This window comes from Macaca nemestrina, chromosome 10, assembly GCF_043159975.1.
Source record: "Macaca nemestrina isolate mMacNem1 chromosome 10, mMacNem.hap1, whole genome shotgun sequence".
NCBI lineage: Eukaryota > Metazoa > Chordata > Mammalia > Primates > Cercopithecidae > Macaca > Macaca nemestrina.
In genome coordinates this window covers 32853601-32881263 of record NC_092134.1, presented here as the reverse complement: position 1 = coordinate 32881263, position 27663 = coordinate 32853601, and the positions used below count along the sequence as shown (strand labels likewise).

Here is a 27663-nt window from a genome sequence, read left to right as displayed (position 1 = left end):
AGGACCATCAAAATAGGTATAGGGACCACTGCTATGGGATCCTGCGGTCAGGGAGAGATACTAGCCTCAAATCTGAGTACTGCATGGCCAAGTAGTCGGAATTTATAGCCAAGAAGCAGGTCAGGGGTCAATGAATGGAAAATTACTGAGAGAAAAACCTCAAGGGTAAGGGAGATTCTGGCAGAACTGACCTAACGAGATACTAGCTGAAGACTGGCCAGGATGATGACACATAACCTCTGGGGGATAATGAAGGATGAGGAACCTGATTGGATATTGAGTATGATCAGATATTGACGGTGGGGGCTTCTTCCTAAACTGACACAGCAGGGTTCTTTTCTAAAATAGGATTTTACGAGGAAAAGCACAGATGGGACTAGAGGAAGATTCAGGAACCTGACTAAAGTTTGGTCAAGCAAACAATCTTTGTCATCTCGTAGAGACTGAATAATCTAAGAAGTTTAAACAGTCTTAAGTGTTATGAATCAGACCGTTAATGGTCATGAAAATTTACTGAATATTCTATCAGGAGGAAAGTTTTCCAGTAATTGAAGCTGTATTTATTTATACAGAGAAAAAAGTGCTTTACACATAAATCCCCCCAAAATGCTTAGCCTAACATTGAATGACGATACCCTTGGGAACTTAATTCTTTTTAAGCCTAATAACTGTGCCTTATGAAGCTGTCACTAGGTGGCATGACAATGCTCAGTTAGAAATTTCTCTTTAGAAATTAATGCCTCAGAACCTCCAAAAACTGTTGAGTAGATGTCAATGTTTCTTTGTAAACAAGTTTCATTGTTTACAAGTTTCATGGAGTAAAGGTATGCATGTGTTGATAAAAATAAGCTCCATTAGCGAATGTGGTAGGAAATACTCAATTTAAATAATAACAAAATAAGACATTTAAAGTATGCTTAACAACTCTGACTTCTGGTAATTCTATTTCTAAACTATATTTTATCCTAATCTAGAATACTCATGCGATGGTATTTTACCTTTTAACACAAACAGGTCAAATCATAAATCCAGGTCTATGATTCCAGAGCCCATGTTCTTTTTATTTAAGTTTTTTTTTTATTCTCATATTTTATTTTTTAAAGTTCTTTATTTCCATAGGTTTTTGGGGAACAGGTGGTATTTGGTTACATTAATAAGCTTTTTACTGGTGATTTGTGAGATCTTTGTGTACCCATCCCCCCAGCAGTATACACTGAACCCAATTTGTAGCCTTTTATCCCTTACCCCCTTCCCACCCTTTCACCCCGAAGTCCCCAAACTCCACTGTGTCATTCTTCCCCCCCTCAAGATGGAGTCTTGCTCTGTCACCCAGGCTGGAATGCAGTGGCATGATTTTGGCTCACTGCAGCCTCCGTCTCCTGGGTTCAGGCAATTCTCCTATCTCAGCCTCCCAAGTAGCCGGGATTACAGGTGCCCGCCACCGCGCCCGGCTTATTTTTGTATTTTTAGTAGAGACAGGTTTCACCATGTTGGCCAGGCTGGTCTTGAACTCCTGACCTTAGGTGATCCACCAGCCTCAGCCTCCCAGAGTGTTGGGATTACAGGCGTGAGACACCATGCCCGGCCCACTGTATCAAAGGCCTTTGCATTCTCATAGCTTAGCTCCCACTTCTGAGGGAGAACATACAATGTTTGGTTTTCCATTCCCCAGTTACTTCACATAGACTAATAGTCTCCAATCCCACCCAGGTTGCTGCAAATGCCATTAATTCATTCCTTTTTATGGCTGCATAGTATTCCATTGTATATATATATACCACATTTTCTTTATCCACTTGTTGATTGATGGGCATTTGGGCTGGTTTCATATTTTTGCAATTGTGAATTATGGTGCTTTAAACATGTGTGTGCAAGTATCTTTTTCGTATAATGACTTCTTTTCCTCTCGGTAGATACCCAGTAGTGGGATTGCTGAATCAAATGATAGTTCTACTTTTAGTTCTTTAAGGAATCTCCACACCATTTTCCATAGTGGCTGTACCAGTTTACATTCCCACCAGCAATGCAGAAATATTCCTTGTTCACCACATCCATGCCAACATCTATTATTTTTTGATTTTCAAATTATGGCCATTCTATGGGAGTAAGGTGGTATCACACTGTGGTTTTGATTTGCATTTCCCTAATCACTAGTGATGTTGAGCATTTTTTCATATGTTTGTTGGTTTTTTGTATATCTTCTTTTGAGGACTGTCTATCCATGTCCTTAGCCCACTTTTTGATGGGATTGTTTTTTTCTTACTGATTTGGGTTCCTTGTAGATTCTGGATATTAGTCCTTTGTTGGATATATAAAGATTTTCTTCCACTTTGTGGGTTCTCTGTTTACTGTGCATACTGTTCCTTTTGCTGTGCAAAAGCACTTTCGTTTAAGTCCCACCTGTTTATCTTTGTTTCTGTTGTATTTGCTTTTGGGTTCTTGGTCATGAAATCTTTGCCTAAGCCAATGTCTAGAAGAGTTTTCCCCATGTTATCTTCTAGGATTTTCATAGTTTCAGTTCTTAGATTTAAGTCCTTGATCCATCTTGAGCTGATTTTTGTATAAGGTGAGAGATGAGGATCCAGTTTCATTCATTCATATTTTTGCAATTGTGAATTGTGGTACTATAAACATGTTTGTGCAAGTATCTTTTTTGTATAATGACTTCCTTTCCTCTGGGTAGATACCCAGTAGTGGGATTGCTGAATCAAATGATAGTTCTACTTATAGTTCTTTAAGGAATCTCCACACCGTTTTCCATAGTGGCTGTACTAGTTCACATTCCCACCACCAATGTAGAAGTGTTCCTTGTTCACCACATCCATGCCAACATCTATTATTTTTTGATTTTTTAATTACGGCCATTCTGTGGGAGTAAGGTGGCTATATGTGGCTTCCCAATTACTCCAGCACCATTTGTTGAAGAGGGTGTCCTTTCCCCACTTTGTTTTTGTTTGCTTTGTCGAAGATCAGTTGGCTATACATGTTTGGGTTTATTTCTGGGTTCTCTATTCTGTTCCATTGGTCTATGTGCCTATTTTTATACTAGTGCCATGCTGTTTTGGTGACCATGGCCTTATAGTATAGTTTAAAATCAGGTAATGTGATGGCTCCAGATTTGTTCTTTCTGCTTAGTCTTGCCTTGGCTATGCAGGCTCTTTTTTGTTTCCATATGAATTTTAGGATTTTCTTTTTTTTTTTGAAATGGAGTCTCGCTCTGTCACCAGCCAGGCTGGAGTGCAGTGGCATGATTTTGGCTCACCACAACCTCCACCTCCCGAGTTCAAGCGATTCTCCTGCCTCAGCCTCCTGAGTAGCTGGGACTACAGGCATGTGCCACCACACCCAGCTAATTTTTGTATTTTTAGTAGAGATGGGTTTTCACCATGTTGGCCAGGCTGGACTCGAACTGCTGACCTCAGGTGATCCACCTGCCCTTGGCCTCCCAAAGTGCTGGGATTACAGGTGTGAGCCACTGTGCCTGGCCTAGGATTTTTTTTTTCTAGTTCTGTAAAGAATGATGGTAGTATTTTGATGGAAACTGCATTGAATTGTAGACTGCAGAGCCCATATTCTTGTTACCACACATTCTCCCTCACAAACCCACTATTTACAGATGGAGAGATGACTGTTATCCATCAAAGAGTTGGAAGGTACCTTTGGTATTATCTGGTGGATTCTTAAAAATTTTTTTTTAAATTTATTTCATTTTTTATTTCTTTGTTTCAATCTTAAACTATTAAAGGAATATCTCAATCTTAAAAATATAAATCTGTGCATGTGTATTTTTATTTTAGAGATTTTTAAAAAACTGAGGCTCAGTGCAAAGATGTAAGGTTATAATTTTCTGAACAGCAGATGCAAGGACATAGTAATAACCTTAAAGCATTTGTCAAAGTATCCACCATTCATAGTGATGACTAGCAAATCCCTACCTGATTCACACCGAACATTAAAATGGCAATTTTCCGAATAAGGAGACTCTTCTATTGAAGAGGGCTTGGTGGCATGTTTCCAGTATTTTCCTGGTGTCTCTTCAGGTACCCTCTCAGGTCTTCCACTGGAAGTATATTAACTTCCTCCCCAACTTTAAAAAAGCCATACGCAGATTAGGGCAGTTTTATCTTCTAGTGTCATATAATTGGGTTGCTATTTTTTTTTTTTTTTTGACAGAGTCTTGCTCTGTCACTCAGGCTGGAGTGCCATGGCGCCATCTCGGCAACCTCTGCCTCCTGGGTTCAAGCAATTCTCCTGCCCCAGCCTCCCAAGTAGATGGGATTACAGGCATGCACCACCACTCCCAGCTAATTTTTTTGTATTTTTAGTAGAGACAGGGTTTCACCATGTTGGCCAGGCTAGTCTCGAACTCCTGATCTCAGGTGATCCACCTGCCTTGGCCTCCCAAAGTGCTGGGATTACAGGTGTGAGCCACCACGCCCAGCCTTTCTTTCTTTCTTTTTTTTTTTTTTTTAAGTAGGAAGAACTTAGAAGTCATCTAGCTTAGTGCCTTTTTTTTTTTTTTTGCCCAGGCTGGCATGCAGTGGCATAATCTCAGCTCACAGCAACCTCTGCTCCTGGGTTCAAGTGATCCTCCCACCTCAGCCTCCTGAGCAGCTGAGACTATAGGTACCCACCATTTTGCCTGGCTAATTTTTGCATTTTTAGTAGAGATGGGGTTTCGCCATGTCGTGCAGACTGGTCTTGGAACTCCTTGGCTCAAGCAATCTACCCACTTCAGCCTGCCAAAGTGCTGGGATTATAGGCATGAGCCACCACATCCAGCCAATGCTCTTATGTTAATATAACACTGGGATATTTAATAGTTTATCCATAAGGTAAAAGCAAAATTTGGGAAATATATAAATATACATCAAGAAGGACTTTTAGATTCTTGAACCCAGTGGTTCTTACTGTGCTTGCACCACAGTCCTCGTGAAAATTTGCTGATAGCCATGGATTGTCTTCCTAGAAACATGCCATAAGCACAGATAGACAAAAAACTGCCTATAGTTTCATAAAGTGTCTTGTACTTTGGCCCTTTGAAACCTTTTCACAAACTCTTAGTTGAGAATTTTTGTTTGTTTGTTTTGAGACAGAGTCTCTCCCTGTTGCTGAGGCTGGAGTGCAGTGGCATGATCTCAGTTCACTGCAACCTCCACCTCCTGGGTTCAAGCGATTCTCCTGCCTCAGCCTCTCAAGTAGCTGGGATTACAGGCGCCCACCACCACACATGGCTAATTTTTGTATTTTTGGTAGGGATGGGGTTTCACCATGTTGGACAGGCTGCTCTCGAACTCCTGACCTCAAGTTATCCACCTGTCTTGGCCTCCCAAAGTGCTAGGATTACAGGTGTGAGCCACCACACCTGGCCAATAATTTTTTTTTCTTTCTTTTTTTTTTTTTTTTTGAGACAGTGTTTTGCTCTGTTGCCCAGGCTGGAGTGCAGTGGTACACTCATGGCTCATTGAAACCTCAAACTCTGGCTCACGTGATCCTCCCACTTCAGTCTCCTGAGTAGTCAGAACTACAAGGTACACCACAGTCTGCCCAGCAATTAAAATTTTTATATTTTTTGTAAAGACAGGGTCAAACTACATTGCCCAGGCTGGCCTTGAACTCCCAGTCTCAAGCAATCCTCCTGCATTGGCATCCCAATGTGCTGGAATTACAGGTGTGAGCCACCAGGCCAAGCCTTAGCTGAGAATTTTTTTCCCCCTGAGACAGGGTCTTGCTATGCTGCCCAGGCTGGCCTCTAACTCCTGTGGTCAGCCAGACACAGTGGCTCACAACTGTAATTCCAGCACTTTGGGAGGCAGAGGCAGGAGGATCACTTGAGGCCAGGAGTTTGAGACCAGCCTGGGCAATACAGTGAGACCCCATCTCTACAAAAACAAACATACAAACAAACTAAACATCCTGGGCTCAAGGGATCCTCCCGCTTCAGCCTCTCAAATAGTTGGGACTATAGGTACATGCCACCATGTCTGGCTTCTTGGTTGAGAACTTAGAAACTAAGTGTTCTAATTCAAGATGACTGATACAGGTTTTATACAAAAAGATAAAACTGATGACATCTGTCTAATACAGTTTTTTTTTCAAGAACTTAATTAATCATGCTTCTCTTTCCCTGTGATCAATGATATAAATTAAGATTACCACAAAATACTTTTTCCCTTCTTTTTTTTTTTTTTGAGACAGGGTCTTGCTTTATTGCCCAGGCTGTAGTACAGTGGCGCAATCATAGCTCACTGCAGCCTAAAACTCCTGGGCTCAAGAGACCCTCCCACCTCAGCCTCCTGAGTGGCTGGGACTATAGGTGTGAGCTGCCACACCTGGCTAAATTTTTTTTGTAATTTTTGTAGAGATAGGGGCAGGGTTTCACTATTACTCAGGCTGGTCTTGAACTCCTGGCCTTAAGCAATCCCCCCTCCTTGGCCTCTCAAAGTTCTGGGACTACAGGCATGGGCCACTATGCTTGGCCCAAAATAATTTTTCTTTTCTTTTTCTTTTTTTTTTTTTTTTGAGACAGAGTCTCGTTCTGTCGCCCAGGCTGGAGTGCAGTGGCTGGATCTCAGCTCACTGCAAGCTCCGCCTCCCGGGTTTACGCCATTCTCCTGCCTCAGCCTCCCGAGTAGCTGGGACTACAGGCGCCCGCCACCTCGCCCGGCTAGTTTTTTGTATTTTTTAGTAGAGACGGGGTTTCACCGTGTTAGCCAGGATGGTCTCGATCTCCTGACCTCGTGATCCGCCCGTCTCGGCCTCCCAAAGTGCTGGGATTACAGGCTTGAGCCACCGCGCCCGGCCCCAAAAGAATTTTTCTGTGTAAAACTTTCCATAGGTATTGAATCCCTGCTACATTAAGGAATGATGCCATAGAGTGAACTAACCAATTTAAAACAAAGAGACAGAGAGAAGCAGGCAAGAAAAAAGTGAAAGAGCTGGAAAGAGAGAGAGAAAGAGGAAAGAAAAGGAAGGAGCAGAGAAAGAATGAGAAGGAAAGACGATAACCATAAAATATGGACTGAAGAATAATTAGAGACAGAAATCACAGTTTTGATGTTTACGAATTTTTAATTTGTGGCCTTTCAAATCTACTTCATGCGGCCGGGTGTGGTGGCTCATGCCTGTAATCCCAGCACCTTTGGAGGCTGAGGCGGGCAGATCACCTGAGGTCAGGAGTTCAAGACTAGCCTGGCCAACATGGTGAAACCCAATCTCTACTAAAACTACAAAAATTAGCCGGGCCTAGTGGCAGGCACCTGTAATCCCAGCTACTCGGGAGGCTGAGACAGGGAGAATTGCTTGAACCGGGGAGGCAGAGGTTGCAGTGAGCTGAGAAGATGGTGTCACTGCATTCCAGCCTGGGACAGAGCACGACTCCACCTCAAAAAGAAAAAATACTACTTCATGCATCTTTCCCTATTTCAATGATTCATAGTCATTTAAGTTACAGCAGCTTAAGGGGGTTGCTTGAAAATAATCATATACTAAGGAAAGTGCATGCTTTCTTCAGGGAGCTCGTGTATGAAAAGTTCCTTTCCTGTGGGAAAAAAAGGAAATTAACTGTACTAGTTCCCTAATAATAGCAGCACGTTTATTAAGTGATTTTAGCAGCATAATAGTTAAGTGAATCAGCAAACATGAAGGCTAACTTGTATTCCTTCTTGAAGTTAAAAACTTCCTTAACATATTTTAAGCATGATTAAATTAAAATTAATATTTTATAAAAATAAAATAATGGCCAAGTACAGTGACTGATGCCTATAATCCCAGCACTTTAAGAGGCCAAGGCAGGAGGATGACTTGATGCCAGGAGTTTGAGACCAGCTTGGGCAACATAGTGGGACCCCTGTCTCTACAAAATAAAAATAAAAAATAAAACACTTAAAATCTTTTGAGGTTATGCTTTCTTTGAAGTATAAGTATGGCAATTTGAGAAAACCACCAGAGAAATGTTTATATTTACAAATTGTAGTTTCTTGTACCAGAAATGTTAATTCAAAGCTTCTGGATGGTGTTTTTGAAATTCCTTAATTAATTTCTTTTTTTGTTTCAGAGAGATGCTGGGGTTACTATTAATCTCAAGAGCCAACTGATGTAGATATTGAATTGTCCTTCCCTTTCACTTTTCAAACTCCTTGTACATCAAGGGTTGGCAAAATGTAAAGCCTGAAAAAAAAAAAAAAAAAAAAGAAAAAGTACCACTGGAAAAGCAAGTTAAAAAACCAACTAAACTGTACTTACCCAAACTGGTCTTATGGTACATTACCTATACCTAGGCTTTCTTCATTCCAGTTTCTTTCAAAAGTGCTTTTACTTTAGCAAAACATACATGATGTTATTTTACACATATTATTTCATCTCCAAAATAACTAGAAGCAAGAGAAGCAAGAAACTAGTATCCCAGTTTCAAGAGAAATACATAAAAAATTTAAGTGACATGGCCAGTAAGTTAGAGACATGTTCATAAGATGATGACATGGCCCTTCATAAGATGATACCTATCAATCTCTCTAGTTTCAATTTCTGCTGTCTCCCTGGCAGCAGTTTCTTTTTATTTATTTATTTTTATTTTTAAATTTTTTGGTTTTCTGAGACAGAATCTCACTCTGTCACCCAGGCTGGAGTGCAATGGCATGATCAACGCTCACTGCAGCCTTGACCTACTGAGCTCAAGCAATCCTCCCACATCTGCCTCCCAAGCAGCTAGGACCACAGGCATATGCCACCAGGCCTGGCTTTTTTTTTTTTTTTTTTTTTTTTTTTTTGTCATTTTTGTTTCATTTTGTTTTGCCTTATGCCTGACTGCTGTTTCTAGTGCTTACCTAGTTTTGCTCACACTGTTCTAATTCTTTAAGCTCCTATTCATCAAGACTCCTGTTATGCATTATCTCTTCTACGAACTTTGATTCCCTCAGACTAGGTGGTCAGGTAATCCTCCTCCAAGCTTCCATAATCTCCTCTGGCTTGAACATATCCCTGTCAGATTTTTATGATTCATTGATATGGCTGTCTCTCATTCATCAACTCTTTCACTGAATTTAGTCAACAAACGTTTACTGAACATCTACTATGTGCTAGTTATTTTGAATGTTAGAATGTGAGCTTATTGCAAGCAGTGGCATTATCTTACACATCTTTGTGTTTTGTGGTGCTTATACAAGTTCTGGCACAACTGTAGATATTCAAAAAATGTTAAGTGAATAACTGAATGAATAGATAGACAAATCCTGGCTGTCAGAAGCATTTTAAATCAATACTCATGAATTTCAAGTACTCAGGCCCGGCACGGTGGCTCACAACTGTAATCCCAGCACTTTGGAAGGCCGAGGTGGGCGGATCACTTGAAGTTGAGAGTTCGAGACCAGTCTGGCCAACATGAGGAAACCCTGCCTCTACCTAAAAATACAAAAATTAGCTGGGCGTGGTGGCACTTACCTGTATTCCCACTACTTGGGAGGCTGAGTCAGGAGAATTACCTGAACCCAGGAGGCAGAGGTTACAGTGAGCAGAGATGTACCATTGCACTCCAGCCTGCGTGACAGAGCGAGACTCTGTCTCAAAAAAAAGAAAACAAAAGAAAATAAATTTCAAGCCATCTACGGAGAAAAAAGCATACAATACAAAGCATGGAGGCAATTTAAAAATTTAAAGTTGTTTACTGATATACTCTGACAGTTTTACTGAGTAAGAGATAAGCTTCAAGAAGAGATTAAAATAGGCAAGTTATTTAGGGAAAAATATTATCAGAAAACTCTTCACTTTCCAAGTACTTGTAGTACATGGCATTGTGCAAAACACTTATATAATCCCCCCTTAGTGTATTCGTTTTTGTTTTTGTTTTTGAGACAGAGTCTTGCTCTGTCGCCTAGGCTGGAGTGCAGTGGCATGATCTTGGCTCACTGCAACCTCCGCCTCCCGGGTTCAAGTGATTCTTTTGCCTCAGCCTCCCAAGAAGTATGGATTACAGGTATGCACCACCACACCTGGCTACTTTTTATAGTTTTAGTAGAGACGGGGTTTTACTATGTTGGCCAGACTGGTCTCGAAGTCCTAACCTCAGGTGATCTGCCCGCCTCAGTGTCGCAAAGTGCTGGGATTACAGGCGGAAGCTGCTGCGCCTAGCCTAGCATATATTGTTGAATAGAAATAAAGAGTAAAATGTTGACAATTCTTCTATTTTCCTCAAAAGTAATGAAAAGTTGAATGTGAAAAGATAATGCAGTAATGGCAGCCAATTAATGTTTGTTTTGAAATTAGCCAGAGAAGATTAAATTAATCCAAAAGATTCTAAGTACTAGTTTCAGAATACTTCATTAGTATCGATGTTTACTTACATCAAATAGGATTCATGTGGCAACATACTTGTTGCCATATACTCTGTATTCAAAGAAGGGAATGAGATAAAATGGCATCTATTACCTAAGAAATTCCAAGTAATTCAAGCAAGTACACTTATGCCCTCCTCTGTAAATGTTCTTTCCAACAATTAATAATGCCTTTGAATCATTTTTTCCCCTGCCACAACCCTTGAAACATTTTTTTAAAGAAAAAAAGTCACCTATCTTTCTAGTTCACCAAGTTACATAACCTCTCTAAGCTTGTTACCTCCCCTATAAAATCAAATAATAGTAATAATATTACTATGCCTACATAGTAGATTATTGTGAAGATTAAATAATTCCGTAAGTCTATGTTAATCTTCAACACAGTTTCTGACACATAGTAGGGCTCAGTATATGTGTCAGCTAATGTCACATTAATTCATATATATTAATCATAATTACAACCAGCATTATATATTAATAAACATTTAATATCCCATTAATAGCATAAATATTAAATATTTAACTGCACAATGAAATAGCTATTATCATTCCCATTTGGTAGTTGAGGAAACTGAGGCAAAAAGGTGCCCAGACAATTTGGTGTGGGCACTCACAGATATATCTATTAAGCTATTTTGTTTCCTGCATGACAATCTTAATAAACTTGGATTAAAAATATGTTAGAATCAGACCAATTACGGCCAAGCGCGGTGGCTCACGCCCATAATCCCAGCACTTTGGGAGGCCGAGGCAGGTGGATCACAAAGTCAGCAGTTCAAGAGCAGCCTGACCAACATGGTGAAACCCTGTCTCTACTAAAAATACAAAAAAGTAGCTGGGCGTGGTGGCGGGAGCCTGTAATCCCAGCTACTTGGGAGGCTGAGGCAGGAGAATCGCTTGAAACCGGAATGCGGAGGTTGCAGTGAGCTGAGATTGCGCCACTGCACTCCAGCCTGGGCAACCAGAGCAAAACTCCGTCTCAAAAAAAAAAAAAATAAGACCAATAGCCTAAAGACACTGAATGAAATCATGGACTCTATTCAACTGGGAGTCAGGTTACTCCTCTATAAAATTTGATCCTTCCCCTAGAAAAGAAGGGAGCAAGGGAGAGAGGATGAAAAACAAGAAAAAGAATCTGAGAGAGTCAGAAAAAGACACAACAGAGAGCACAGGAGCAAAGAAGCAGGCACGTGGGTGATAATTGAAGGGGAGGTGGGAACTTGGAGCAGCCGTGAGAGACAGAAAGTTCTTGCCTTGTTAGTAGAAAAGGTAAATAAAGGGCTTCAAAAAAGGACTAGAGAAGAACTTGCCCAGGAGATACTAAAAAATAACCTTACTATAACCACTTTTTACAACATTTTACATACATTTATTACATACTCATCTTTGATGCCTTCCCAACTCATTTGGCCACAACAGTCACTTAATGATAAAGGAGGAACAAGCTGGAATCCATACCTGATATGGCATGTGCATCTTCTCCATGTAGAAGCTTCTTAAGTTTCTTACTAACCAGATCCAATAAAAGTAACTGGTGTCTACACAAAACAGGTATTTTCAAATATTTAATATAATTTTTTCTAGCCAGCATTTCAACATAGAAAGAAAAACATCTCCGTATTTTTGACCAATGAGTAGAGGGAGAGGATCGTAGATGAATGGAAAGGGTGGGTGGTAGAAGGCCTCTGAATTATAAATTCTTGAAATTTTTTTAGCACTCTTAAAATCTTATTTTCTGCTTTCATGTATGTATTATATTTAAAATTAGGTTAGGCCGGGTGCGGTGGCTCAAGCCTGTAATCCCAGCACTTTGGGAGGCCGAGACAGGTGGATCACGAGGTCAGGAGATCGAGACCATCCTGGCTAACACGGTGAAACCCCATCTCTACTAAAAAATACAAAAAAATAGCCGGGCGAGGTGGCGGGCACCTGTAGTCCCAGCTACTCGGGAGGCTGAGGCAGGAGAATGGCGCAAACCCGGGAGGCGGAGCTTGCAGTGAGCGGAGATCCAGCCACTGCACTCCAGCCTGGGCGACAGCGCGAGACTCCGTCTCAAAAAAAAAAATAAATAAAATAAAAAAATAAAATAAAATTAGGTTAACCCATCATTAGTGAAATGTTCTCCTATAACAATAAAAATTATTTGTACTTTAATTACAGCATTTATTTAAATAACATTACACAGTCCATATGTAAATAGTAGCTCTAAAATACATTAAAATTTTTATCTTAAAATAGGCAAATAGGCCAGCCATGGTGGCTCACACCTGTAATCCCAGTACTTTGGGAGGCTGAAGTGGGAGGATCACTTGAGTCCAGAAGTTCAAGACCCGTCTGGGCAACACAGCGAGATCCTGTCTCTAATAACAACAAAAAAAATCCCCAAACAAAATAGGTATCTATTTCTTTTCTAATTTGGTTATAGCAAAGGTAATCCCAGACTACTACACATATCTGGAGAAATAATCCATTGACTAATACTGTTACAGAGGGCATGCCCTAGCCCTACAATCCCAAAGCTCAGGTCTAGATAGCTCCTTCATCCTGGCTCACAGGCTACCTTTTCATTAGCTTCCACCCATCCTGCCACTTTCCAGCCATGATGCTGTCCCCATTAATTCATTCTGTCATTCAATAAAAATTGAGTGAGTGATTGTTATGTGCCAGGTACTGTTACAGGTGATGAATGAGTAGATCAAGTTCCCGAATTTATGGGAAGTTACATTCTCATAGGAAAGACAATTTAACAACAACAACAACAACAACAAAATAGGCAAATACATAATACATATAATTTCAGGTAGTGGTAAGTGCCACTATGAAAACAAAGTAGAGAAAGAGGCTAGAGTGAAAGCAGCGGTCAAAGGTAAACAGAACAGGGAAAGCTCTGTAATAGGAACAAGCGTGGCACGTTCCAGAGCCCCTATCATAAATATCCCCACCTCAGCCTCCCTGAAATACGTCAGCCTCTAATCTCTAGAAACCAACCATCAGGGCCCTTCTCCCCACTTCCTGATTCTCATACCCCGACTTCCTCCAGCCCATGTCAAGTTGCTTGTCTCCATTTGTGGCCTGGTACAAAACTTGAACCAATATGTTTCTGTTTTTTTAGATGGAGTCTCGTGCTGTCGCTCAGGCTGGAGTGTAGTGGCCCGATCTTGGCTCTCTGCAGCCTCCCCCTCCTGGGTTCAAGCGATTCTCCTGCCTCTGCCTCCCAAGTTGCTGGGATTACAGGTGCCTGCTGCTACGCCTGGCTAATTTTTTTTGTGTTTTTAGTAGAGACTGGGTTTCACCATGTTGGCCAGGCTGGTCTCGAACTCCTGACTTCCAGTGATCTACCCGCCTTGGCCTCCCAAAATGCTGGGATTACAGGCATGAGCCACTGCACCTGACCTGAACTAGTATGTTTCCTTATGACACTGCTAGTTTGAACATGAAGGGGGAGGTAGAAAGATGAAAAAAATCCTTCCTAATATCTGTACCACGTGTAGGAAAGAGGCAGATTCATTTATGCAGAGGAGGGGGTAGAGTGAGAAAGAAGAAAGCAGAGAGAGGCTGAGTAGTACAGAAGAGGAGAGAGGAGAGGAAGTGTTCTTTCTAAATTGCTAGTTGAAATCTGGGACCCATTTTAGCAGGTAAACTACATACGAGAAAAAGTACATATGAGAATTTTACTTTGGTGACTGTAGTATTAAACATTTACATAACCTGGGCCCTTACTACCATCTGTTATTTATTTATTTGGATGAAAAACTAGGTGTAGAGTACCTAACAATTGACTTACAAATGACCTTTTAAAATAGGTTTCATTCAAAATTCGGGGGGAATGAAACATTTTTAAATGTTTAATGTTAATGAGGACTGCCTCTATTGTATATACTTAGTGCCACATTTTTCTTGTAAATAATGGAAAAAAAAGTTCAGTTAAGGTCACAGAACTGTTACAAAATTTGGATCAATATGTTGCATTATGACATGAGACAAAAAATTTTTTAAAAATAAAATGGGGTCTTGCAATGTTGCCCAGGCTAGTTGAAAACTCCTGGGCTCAAGTCATTCCACCCCAGCCTCCAGAGTAGCTGGGGTTAAAGGCATGTATCACTGTGCCCAGTTAGACGCATTTTTAAGCAAGGAAACAGAAGAAAGAGAATTCTTTATAGAGGCTTTGGAGAAATAACACCATTAAAAGTATTCATACTATTATCTGGTACTAAAATACAATAGTGAGGCTAAAAAAAACTCTTTCAAAAATGCTTCAAAATATATTAAGACCATGTTTTACTAATGCTACTGCTACTCCTAAGTGTTTTGCTTTGTTTTGAGACAGGGTTTCACTCTGTCACCCACGCTGGAGTGCAATGGTGTGATCACAGCTCACTGCAGCCTCAACCTCACGGGCTCAACTGACCCTCCCACCTCAGCCTCCCTAGTAGTTGGGACCACAGGTGTGTGCCACCACGCCTTGTTTTTTTTTTTTTTTGAGACAGAGTCTTGTTCTGTTGCCCAGGCTGGAGTGCAGTGATGCAGTCTTGGCTTACTGCAACCTCTGCCTCCTAGGTTCAAGCGATTCTCCTGCTTCAGTCTCCTAAGTAGCTGGGATTACAGGCACGTGCCACCACACCTGGCTAATTTTTGTATTTTTAGTAGAGACGGGGTTCTGCCATGTTGGCCAGGCTGGTCTCGAACTCCTGACCTCAGGTGATCCACCCACCTGGGCCTCCCAAAATGCTGGGATTACAGGCATGAGCCACTGTGCTCGGTCTGTTATTTTTCTGTATAGATGGGGTTTTGCTATGTTGCCCAGGCTGGTCTCGAACTCCTAGGCTCTAGTGATCCACCTGCCTCGGCCTCCCAAAGTGCTGGGATTACAAGTATGAGCCACTGTGCCCAGCCAACAAAATGGTTTTAAGTCTCCTTCCTTCTCTTTTATGGGTGTGGGGAGTCAGCATTTCTTTAAACTTTGCACATTATAGGTACTTAGTAAATTATTTACTAAGTGAATGATTTTCTTTTTTGCTTGACACAAGTAGCTTAGTAATAAAAGTGCCCAGGCAAAATGCCAGAGATACCTTGAAGAGCTCAGAGTGGTACTCCAGTAGAAACCAGACCAGTTGTTCTGCCCACACTTTTAATAATGATTTGGTCTGCGAAACTGATTTGGCAAGAGTTTTCAGGACCACTGTTTTATTATCATACTGTAAACAGAAACATTAACATTAGCATAAATGGTTTTTAAAGGAAAAAAATAGCAAAAAAATGGTAAAACTTAGCAAAATTTTTCACCTGGTTTTGCAACTTGTAGGCATTGGGCTTTGACGCCACGCCATAAAAGTAAGTAGCCGTCGTAATTCTTCTCTAATGTTCGGCAACAGCAATCTTAGATATAGTTGTATTGCTTCAAGTGCTTCTGCCCTTTTCTCATTTTCTGTTATATGGGTTACAAAGAAAACAAAGCATAGGATGAAAAATGGAGAGTATAGTAAGTATTTATTTAGTAGTCAATTAAAATGCTACAATGTTGTATTGGTTTGCAGGTTCTTTTCTACAATTAAAACTTTTTATTATGGAATATTTCAAACACAGGAAATTATATAATTCTATGTAATATGTGATGTAGCTATATCCAGCATTATCGAACATTATTTTGTTTTTAACATGAAATTATATGGCCACTTACATAGCTAAAAAATGACATGTCATTCACTTTTTATTTTGCTGAAAGTTTATCAAATTAATAACTCAGAAGTTAGTATTTCTAGGTACCTCAGTTCTTAAATCCTTATACTATATCATATGCTTTTTTCTTTCTTTTTTTTTTTTTTTGAGACGGAGTCTCGCTCTGTCACCCAGGCTGGAGTGCAGTGGCACGATCTCGGCTCACTACAAGCTCTGCCTCCCAGGTTCATGCCATTCTCCTGCCTCAGCCTCCAGAGTAGCTGCGACTACAGGCGCCCGCCATTACACCTGGCTAATTTTTGGTATTTTTAGTAGAGACGGGGTTTCACCATGTTGGCCAGGCTGATCTCGAACTCCTGACCTCAGGTGACTCACCCTGCGTCGGCCTCCCAAAATGCTGGGATTACAGGTGTGAGTCACCGCGCCCGGCTATATCATGTTTCTTAGAATGTCCCTGCGATGCTCTGTGATGTATTCCTTAGATTTATGCACTATACTATATTAGTTACATTTGATAATAGAATTTACAAGGTAGGCAATAGTAGTGAAGTAAAACAAGACTTCCTGAAGTACCTTGACATCATAGAAGAAAAATATTAAAATGTAATACTCATAGAGTATACACAATTTTCTATTTCAACTTGTATATTTTAAAGTATTTTATTACACTAAAAATTAAAGTATAAACATCCTGTCTTACCTAAAAGTTCAATAAGTCCTGAATGAATATCAAAATATTCATCAGTTAATAGGCAATCTCTCTCTTGAGCATAGTATTTTGCTATGACATCAAAGAGTATCTTCTGACTGTTCAATCTTGTCTCTTCATTTCTGTTTTGCAGTAACTGCTAATTATAACTACTAACTGGTCAGGGAAATACTCCAAGCATTCAATTGCTGCATTAAGCTAGTTATTGATCCTAGAGGGAAAATGCAAACCAAAATAAAGCAACGGTTAACATTTCCATTTAACTAAAGCACTATTTGATAAAACATGATAAAAACTAGCTTATTAAAGCTAGATAAATCTAAAGAAGAAATTATTTTTTGGGAGAAGCATTTCAATACATTTCGCTGGATGAGTGAAGGACTGTATGAGAGGGAATGGCTGTATTCCTTACTGAATACCACCACACCTTTATGGAGCTTTATTTTCAAGAAGTTAAAATAATTTTTAATGAACGCTTTATTATTTATTTCTAATTTTGTTAGTAGTTACCCTCCCTTTTCCTGCTCCGATGAGATGCATATGGTTCTATTATTATTTGAAAATAAGATACCAAATATTTCCCTAACCTAGATGTACTGTTTACCCCACCATACATTGTTTCCACAGTAAGATAAGAAATTTAGGGTCCTGTCACCCCTGCCCTCCAGTGACTCCTTTAGAAGGCCTTTATTTCTCCCTTTTCCATATCTGCTGCCCTCCCAATCCCCAGGTTTTGCCAAGATAGGTTAGTATTTATTGTAATTTCCCTTAAGGATATGTCCCTTTTTTTTGACTTTTTTTTTTTTTTTTTTTTTTTTTGGTGCAGGGTCTTACTCTGTTGCCAAGGCTGGAGTACAGTGTCATGATCTCGGCTCACTGCAACCTCTACCTCCTGGGCTCAAGCAATCGTCTCACTTCAGCCTCCCGAGTACCTGGGACTATAGGCGTGCACCATCACGCCCGACTAATTTTTGTATTTTTTATAGAGATGGGGTTTTGCTGTGGTTGCTCAGGCTGGTCTCAAACTTCTGGACTCAAGTGATCCATCTGCCTTGGGCTTCCAAAGTGCTAGGATTATAGGTGTGGGCAACTGTGCCTGGCCTGAATTCTTTATAATCCTCAAATATCTTTCTTTCCTTCCTCCCTCCCTCCCTCTCCCCTTTTGTTCCTTTCTTTCTCCCTCCCTCCTTCCCTCTCTTTCTTCTTTTTTAAATATGACACAGGGTCTCGCTATGTCACCCAGCTAGAGCGCAGTGACATAGTCATAGCTCGCTCTAACTTCCAACTCCTGGGCTCATGTGATCCTTTCACCTCAGCTTCTTGGGCAGCTGAGACTACAGACATGTGCTGTCATGCCTAGCTAATTAAAATTTTTTTGTTTTTTTTTTTAGAGAGACAGGGTCTCGCTATGTTGTCTTCCTTGAATTCCTGGCCTCAAGCAATCGTCTCACCTTAGCCTCCCAAGTTGCTGGGATTACAGGCCCTTTGACCCTTCTTTCCTTCTTTCTCTTTTTTTTCTCCTGACAGATGAATAGTACATCTTGCCTAATATGTGTGATTGTCTTCCAGATCCTAGTATTGCAGATGAAAAGACTAATGAAAGTTTGATTGCTTTTCTCTTACAGATAACCTGCCCCTTCTGCCTGGAAGCTTTTTAAGGCAGACTGGCTCCTGTGGGTTCCCTGCAGAGGCACCTGCAGAAATCCTGTTTCTTTTCTGGTGTCCCTATACTACCCCTGACTCAAGGGCAGGAAGACTCAGCCCTTTGTTTGGGTCTTTCTTGGCCTATTGCGAATAAGAGAAATCTGCCATGTACAAACAGGACCACAGTTGACTAAGAGGGTCCAGAGGTCTCTGATCACTAATCTCTTCACAAGATACGACGTTTTCTGGTCCTCAGCTTTGGTGTCTAATCTTCTTTCCTTGTTTGGCTCACATAGGAGGAAGCACTATATCAGTTCTCCCTGCTGGAATCCCAATAGTACTCAAGGTCTAATGCCTATAGTTTCCATCAGCTGCTTTATTCAGAAGTGAGAAATAGCTTGGAGTTGGGAGTAAACGGGAAAGGAGGCTCATTCAGGGTTCCCTTAATCTCTTATCTACAAATTAGGCTGATGTTATGATAGGGCTTATCTCGTCAGATTATAATTTTTTCTCTCATGTATGTCTCCCCTTCTAGACTATGGATTCTTCTAGGGCAGGGATAAATAAGCTGGTAGAAACTGGGATGGCTATATTATTTAGGATAATAAAATGGAAATGACAGAATTTTGGATGGTGCAGGGAGAAGACGACTGACATATAAATGAATTCATATGAACCAAACCACTCTGATTTCCAGTGATCTTGTAGGTCATGACCGATGGCTTTGTTAGATCAAATGGGGATTCATAATGATAATTTATAAAAGAGAGATGGTATCAGCTTATAACATGAATATTTTCTCACATTTTAAAATAGCAAGGGCAAATATGTGAAAAAAACTGTTTATAAATTATTTGACAATAACAATGGTCACTTATTCAGTAGACATAAACTTGGAATAAGTTCTCTGTCTAGGCAAGTATTAGCGGTAACAAGATCTTCCTCTTTGTTTAATAGAAGATTTTGTGTTTTAACTGGAGGCTCCAAAATATTGTCCAAGAATGGAAGGTGAATCGATCAAAGAAGACATAATAATGTTTGTTCTTTCCAAACATCTTGTATAACTTGAAAAGGAAAGTAATGCAATGATCAAGATTGGCAAATAAAACATACACATTCAACCAATATTATAAAATAATTCTATTTCTAAATAATACAAAAGCAAAACTGGTTCAGTAGTAATATTATGGGTTAATTTAATGATTAGATAATTTACACTTGTTATATTACAATTTTTCAAGATTGATCTTAAACATCAGAGTTATGAGCCATATTAATTTTTTGTTATGCTGATCATAAAGACACATTCCAAATATAAAAAACTACTAGTCATGCTTATAACTTATATTATACATCTGAAAGAATATAAGATTACTATTTATCTTTCTATTTATAGTAACACAGATAATTGTAGTTCGTTGTTTTTAAACTAAAATACAGTATTAGGCCAATTTTATCTTGGATTTCCAGTCATTCCTGTTAAGTTCCTGTTAAGTTTTTCATCACCCTAACCATCATCATAATTAATACTTTGTTTTTCCTTTATTTTTATTTTATTTTTATTTATTTACTTATTTTTTGAGACAGAGTGTCACTCTGCCCAGGTTGGAATGCAGTGGTGCAGTCTCGGCTCACTGCAACCTCTACCTCCCCTGCCGAAGCGATTCTCCTGCCTCAGCCTCCAGAGTAGCTGGGACTACAGGTGTGCACCACCACGCCAGACTAATTTTTGTATTTTTAGTAGAGATGGGGTTTCACCATGCTGGCCAGGCTGGTCTCAAACTTCTGACCTCAAGTGATCCACCTGCCTTGGCCTCCCAAAGCGCTGGGATTACAGGTGTGAGCCACCGCACCCGGCCTGTTTTTATTTATTTATTTATTTTTGAGATGGAGTTTTGCTCTTATTGCTCAGGCTGGAGTGCAATGGCACACCACAGCCTCTGCCTCCTGGGTTCAGGTGATTTCTCCTGCCTCAGCCTACTGAGGAGCTGGGATTACAGGCATGCGCCACCACGCATGGCTAATTTTATGTTTTTAGTAAAGACAGGGTTCCTCCATGTTGGTCAGGCTGGTCTTGAACTCCCGACCTCAGGTGATCTGCCTGCCTTGGCCTCCCAAAGTGCTGAGATTACAGGCATGAGCCACTGTGCCCGACCTATTTTTTATTTTTTAAGGCTAGTCAAGTGAAGCAGTGGAAGTGGAGAAGGAACAAAGAAATCTGTAACTGGTTGTAATCAATTAGTTGTAAATACCATTGCACTTGGACCAGCCTGGTTTTCCTTTAATCTAACAAAATTACAAAAGCAATGTTATAGTAAGTTTCCTGCAGAGCTCCCAAGCCAGTGGCCTGTGGACTAAATTTGGCCCACAGCCACGATTTGCTTGGTTATAAAGTACTTTGAAGAAAATTAATGTATAAAAATGGGAGATTTCATGTGAAATTCTAAAATGTATAGATAGATAGATAGATAGATAGATAGATAGATAGATAGATAGATAGGGTCTTGCTCTGTCATCCAGGCTGGAGTGCCATAATATGATCATAGCTCACTGCAGTCTCAAACTCCTGTTCTAAGTGCCAGGGATATAAAGGTAAACAAAACAAGCAACCATAAAACAAAAACAGGATGCCACAAGAAAGGAAATTCTGAGAAGTTAAAAGTGCTTTTAGGAAAAAGTAAAAAAAGAAGAAAAAAATGAAAAGTGCTTTTAGGTATCAGTAAGAAAACTGGAGGATACATTTGAAGATACTTCCTAGTAGGTAAAACAAAAAAATCCCGAAAATATGAACAATAAGAGAGAAAAATATATACAAATTACTGCCTGGGCGAAAGAGTGAAACTGTGTCTCGATGGCCAGCCGAGGTGGCTCATGCCTGTAATACCAGCACTTTGGGAGGCTGAGGCAGGTGGATCACTTGAGGTCAGGAGTACGAGACCAGCCTGGCCAACATGGTGAAACCCCGTGTCTGCTAAAAATACAAAAATTAGCCGGGTGTGGTGGTGGGCACCTGTAGTCCCAGCTACTCTGGAGGTTGAGGCAGGAGAATCACTTGGAGGTTGGAGTGAGCCAAGATCACACCACTGCGCTCTAGCCTGGGCAATGTTGAGTGAGACTCCATCTCAAAAAAAAAAAAAAAAAAAGAGAGTTATCTTTTAGTTCCTCTTCTCAATTCCACACCCTTTCTTTGGGCACCTTGTATTTCCTTTATCATGCCAATGTTAACTATTGTTGATAAATCATACTCCTCCAGCGTGCAAGTCATGACTAGTCTTGCTTCTGGTCATGGTTTGACCAAATGGAGTAAAGGGCCATTAATGAATTTTGTATATATCTCTCCTAACTGCCCTGGCTACGGTGCTCTTTTTTCTGCCATTAGTGGCATTTTAAGGAGAGAAACACTAGTAGATGAAGTACATAGTAAAGGGGAGTGGTGCAATAGGTAGTCTAGCTAGTTTGTTGTGAGAAAGGGAAAGAGTAGGAAGATGTTTGGGAGGAGTATATACAATGGACAAAGGATACACTCATAAGAAGATGGTCTTGCAGTACAAATACTAAGGACTGTGGTGAGTCCGTATGTTTTCTCTCGTAGTACAGACTATAGCACCTCCAGTTAATCTGGTCATGGTCATTGTAAAAAATGAATTAAGTGTTACTAGATGTATACTGCCTCACCTCTCTTACCTGATGTAATTGCTCTGTAGAAGAAAACTCCTACAGGGAAGAGGAGGGAGTCAACACACTAATACACTACTTAAATCACATTTAAAACGTCAGTTCTTGGAAACAGTGAAAGTATTAGCGATTGCCTAAGGTTAGAGAGAACGGAGGAATGAGTAGATGAAGCACAGAGAATTTTTAGGGCAGTGAAACTATTCTGTATGATACTATAATGATATATGTCATCAAATATTTATACAAACCCATAGAATGTACAATACCAAGACTGAGCCTTAATGTAAACTATGGGCTTTGGGTGATAATGATGTATCAATGTAGATTCATTGATTATAACAAAAGCACCACTTCGGTGCAGGATGTTGATAATGGGGAAGGTTGTGTGTGAGTGGAAGCAAGGGGTATGTGGGAACTGTACTTTCTGCTCTATTTTGCTGTGACCTTGAAACTGCTCATAAGAACCTGTTAAAAAGAAGTTAGTTCTTCCTTACCAAGTTCTGAAAACAATAATGAAAACAAATTACCTTCTTTTGAAAGCCGGAGAAAAGGTTTCTGAACTGTGATATTTGGACATAAAGCTGGATTCCCATTTATTGTATGAATAAGTTCCTCAATTCTTTCCTCACCAATCTCTTGTGCTAGAGGATTTGAAATCATTTCATATTCTGGTCTGTTAAAAAATAATATGTGGCTCTTTTCATTATACACAGAACCAAAATTTCAAATATACATTTAAATTAATGTATTAAAATTTATTCATACATTCTCTATTTCCAAAAAGGATTTCAGGCAGCTTATAATAAAATATGCAAATAATTCATTTAATAGACTATCACCAAAAGAGGACAAATTAGAATTCTAAATCAAGAAGAAAAGCATATATGCTAATTCTAAGGTTAACATAGTTGTTATGATGGAAGAGAAAGTTTTTGATCTGAGTTTCCAGAAAACCTTGGCTTTTAATACATTGGCTAAGTCATTTTTCAAAATTAGAAAGCATATCCATTCCTTAGAAGACATAGTTTTTCCTGGTATAAATTCTGAAAAATGTATGTGATAATGTCTTCAACAACTAAGCAAAACAGAAAACAAAAATGTATTTGCTCTAAGGAAAACAAAATGTTGTAAAGGAAAAGGAATAACATATATTTTTGGTTACAGCAACAGATACTGCTATATTGGGAACAGTAAAAACTACCGAGATATAATTCACATCCCATACAATTCACTTTTTTTTTGAGACAGATTCTCACTGTGTCGCCCTGGCTGGAGTACAGTGGCACAATCTTGGCTAACAGCAACCTCCACCTCCCCAGCTCAAGCGATTCTTGTGCCTCACTCAGCCACTTGAATAGCTAGCATTACAGGCACCTGCCACCACACCCCGCTAATTTTTGCATTTTTAGTAGAAATTTTCTACTTTGCATTTTTAGTAGAAATTTTTAGTAGAAATTTTCTACTAAAAATGCAAAAATTGGCCAGGCTGGTTTCAAACTCCTGTCCATCTCGCCTCAGCGTGGGCCACCCTGCCTGGCCAAAAGTCACCCTTTTAAAGTGTATAACTCAATGCTTTCTAGTACATTCACAAAGTTGTGCAGTCATCACTATTATCTAATTCTAGTCTATTGCATCATTCCAGTTTTAGAGGAGATGCATAAGTGTATTAATTTTTACATGGATTTTTTTTTAATTGGCTTCTGAAAAAAAGTACGCATTCGAGTTTAGCGCAATAAAGATAGTTCTTCTAGGGTCTAAATAAAATATATTACAGTATCTTAGGTAACACTAACTTCAAGGTTTCTTTTGGTTTTATTTCATCATTGAACTCATTCAGCATCCTTTTGTCTTTTGCAACAATTGTAAGATGATTTATTGCCTAGAAACGTGTAGAGACGTGTTGGAATCTTCAAATTCCAATTCCTTTTCTTTTTTGAAAAGCTTCTTCATTCCTACTGGTTCAAATACTTTGTGATTCATTAGAACTTGGCAAAGACGAACTCCTTTAAGACGAGAGATCTCATTGCTACTTAGGCATGTATTTTGCATACGACGACTTAAGACCACATTGACAGCATCAGAACCAGTAAAACAGTCTTCGTATGTTCGTAAACGATGCCTCCTTCTTTTTATTTTCACTTGGGCCTGAAGAGAGTGAATAATACCATCCCATAGCTGAGTAGCTTGAAAAGGACCAGAGCGTCCTGAAAAAAATTAAATATACATTTCTAACAAATCTAGATTATACAAAAATATGCAAACTTTTCAGTTTTGACAACCTTATGCCTGTTGAAGGCATATCTGCTGCTAACATCCTTCTTATGTGTCATTTCACATCTTACATAAACTATAGTATATTTATTCAGTTGCACCATGTGGGTCTGCCAATAAAAACAGAGCAAACCTAGGAACTTGCTTTACTGATGTGAAATATATTATTACCTAAATTTATATACCCTTATTACATGGTTAACTACTAGCTATACTTAATCTTCAAGAATGTTATTTTAGGGCACATTTAAAAGTAATGCAAATACATTTGAGTATTGATTATTACAGAGTTGTGGCTTCACCAAACTCTTTGCCTTTTCTTTTTGCCCTTTTGAACAATGGTAAGCTCTTCATTAGGGAGATCAAGGCAAGGAACTAAATAATCAATTTTTAAAAATTGTTTAAAACAGCTGTTTAAAAAGTTTGCTGAGGCCAGGCACAGTGGCTCATACCTGTAATCCCAGCACTTTGGGAGGCCAAGGCAGGCAGATCACCTGAGGTCAGGAGTTCGAGACCAGCCTGGCCAACATGGTGAGACTCTGCCTCTCCTAAAAATACAAAAATTAGCTGAGTGTGGTGGCGTGTGCCTGTAATCCCACTTACTCGGGAGGCTGAGGCAGGAGAATCTCTTGAACCCAGGAGGTGGAGGTTGCGGTGAGCTGAAATTGCGCCACTGCACTCCAGCCTTGGTGACAGAGCAAGACTCTGTCTCCAAAACAAAAAAAAAGTTTGCTGAAAAACGAAACAGAGGGTCACATACCCACTTGAGTCGAATACTTGAATATAACCCAATTATCTAAATTATGAAATGAAACTACCAAACATTGCAGAGATACTGGGCTCTAGAAAGTGCTTCCACTGTTGCTCCCAATTAAGGGGTTTAGATAAAGATGTGCCTTATCTTACATGAACATATTGGGCAATGAAAAAAAAAACAGTCCTTATCACATGCTGAACTTACTCTCCAAATAAAAGAAATCTCACTTCTCTGGGCAAAAAGAAAAAAAAATTGCTGAGAAATAATGAAAACCTAAAAACAATAAAAATGTCCATTACTGGCCAGGTTCAGTGGTGGCTCATGCCTGTAATCCCAGCACTTTGGGAGGCTGAAGCAGAAGGATCGCATGAGCTCAGGATTTCAAGACCAGCTTGGGCAACACAGGGAGACGCTATAAAAAATACAAAAAATTAGTGGGGCATGGTGGCATGCTTCTATAGTCCCAGCTGCTCAGGAGGCTGAGGTGGGAGGATCACTTGAGCCGGGGAGGTCAAGGCTGCAGTGAGCTATGACCTCCACACTGCACTCCAGTCTGGGCAACAGAGTGAGACTTTGTCTCAATTAGAAACAAAAACGGTTGGCCAAGCTCGGTAGCTCACGCCTGTAATTCCAACACTTTGGGAGGCTGAGACAGGTGGAGGTCAGGAGTTCAAGACCACGCTGGCCATCATGGTGAAATCCTATCTCTACTAAAAATACAACACAAAAAAATTTAGCTGGGCATGGTGTCGTGCACCTGTAATCCCAGCTACTTGGGAAGCTGAGGCAGGAGAATTGCTTGAACCCAGGAGGTGGAGGTTGCAGTGAGCCGAGATCACATCATTGCACTTCAGCCTGGGCAATGGAAAAAAAAAAAACAACAACAGTCTATTACCTGAAAAAAACAGTTAAATTATGATATACCCTTACTATAGAATAGTAGCCAGCCATTAGAAAGAATGAAGTAGAGCTATGTTTATAGTGTGCAAGGATCTCATTAAGAAGGGAAAAATAAAAACCCAAAACAAAATTTTTTTTAAAATGAGCTGAGCAGAACAACTTGTATATTATTATCCTACTTAGGTAAAAATGAATTCCCAACCTACATAAAAATGTATGTAAATAAATAGAAAGAACTGGAAGAATAAACTTCAAACGAGTAACCTTGGGGAAGAAGGATTGTAATGGTGGCTGATGAAAGAGGATGTTCATTTTTTAATAAATGTTTTTCATTTGAGCCCAGTCAAGTTAACATCATTTTTTATTCTATGTTTCTGACTTGTTATAATGGGCACATATAAATTCATATTTTAATTAACTGGAGACAGTAAAAACTACTGAGATATAGTTCACATGCCATAAAATTCACCCTTTTAAAGTGTACAATTCAGTGTTTTCTAGTACATTCACAAAGTTGTACAGCCATCACTATTGTCTGATTTCAGACCATTGCATCATTCCACAAAGAAACCTATAGTTCGTAGTCATTCTTCATTCTTCCCCACCCCAGTAAAATTTTAATTAAAACATTTAAAGAATGATAAGGGAATAACTTAGAACATCTAGAATGTTTTTCTAGATTTGCAGGGGGAAGTGGGTAGAATCCAAGAATTTAAGCTCTCTTCTCCGACTACGTATAACCGCAAAAGGTATGCCCAACTACACGTATGTTTACGATAAAATGACAAATAAAAATCCACCACCCTCAAATTCCTTCTGTAACAGAAGTCACCCGTCTAATCACTCCAGAAATCTTATCCCCAGACATTGTGGGCAGAGCGTAGACTGAGGAGGGGAGGCCAGAAAGTGATGGGCGGAGTTGGGCAGGAGGGTACTCGAAGGAGTTGGCGGAAGACAGAGCGGTGGAGCCTAGCTGTTTTCCATGGACAATCTACCTCTCTAACCTTCCTTAAACAAGTAGGCTAGATTAAAGAAATCACTCCTCTAGCTCAAGGAACTTGCCCTCTAGTACTTTAACCCCTTGTTGCTCTAAGTGTAGCCTAGGGACCAGCAGCATTGGTGCCATCTGGACATGTATTAGAAACGCAGATTATCAGACCCTACTCCTCAATCAGAATCTGCATTTTCACAAGATCCTAGGGATTCGTATGTATATTAAAGTTTGGGAAAAAATGCTTTCCTGCATGCTCCAAGGGCACTTCACCAGAGTAACCCCTAAAAAGCCTCAGTCCTGGGTCCCCCAGTCCAGTGCCTGGGAGACCACGAAGGGGGCGGGCTAGGAAATGGGCGGGGCCCTGGACCGATGAGGAGCAGAGTCCCAGCCGCCCGCTCCCCTCAGCTCCCCACTCCACCTTCACTACACCTTTGACTAGGATATACAGGGCTGCATGTCCTCCTTTTCCGGCAGAAGCCACCTCTACGGTTCATGGAACTTGGCCCGTTCAGCCCTGGGCCCGGAAGCTCGTTCTGACTGCCAAGTCTACGGAACCGCGGAGTCAAAAGAACCGCCATAAGCTCGCGTGCTGGTTCCTCCTCTCGCACCATAGCCCCGCCCCCAACTGACACCAGGGGGCGGAGAGAAGTCCTGGCCCCGCCTCTTCCGAACCAGCAGGAAGTGACGTCATGCCCCCGGCCAGCAGGTC

At 40.2% G+C, this 27663-nt stretch overlaps 1 protein-coding gene across 1 annotated transcript; it reads right to left on the bottom strand.

The window, feature by feature from the left end:
* Window positions 1-1250: 1250 nt before the first annotated feature.
* Window positions 1251-27662, bottom strand: LOC105493851 (DEP domain containing 4). Its single transcript, XM_071070571.1, is given in 14 exon segments — window positions 1251-4087; window positions 11787-11866; window positions 14209-14224; window positions 15322-15523; window positions 15612-15649; window positions 15652-15753; window positions 16705-16854; window positions 16857-16924; window positions 19223-19412; window positions 22560-22705; window positions 23826-23867; window positions 23869-23931; window positions 23933-24236; window positions 27373-27662. Coding segments are annotated over 14 exon segments (1695 nt in total). The 5' UTR covers window positions 27566-27662; the 3' UTR covers window positions 1251-3986.
* Between the last annotated feature and the right edge of the window lies 1 nt (window position 27663).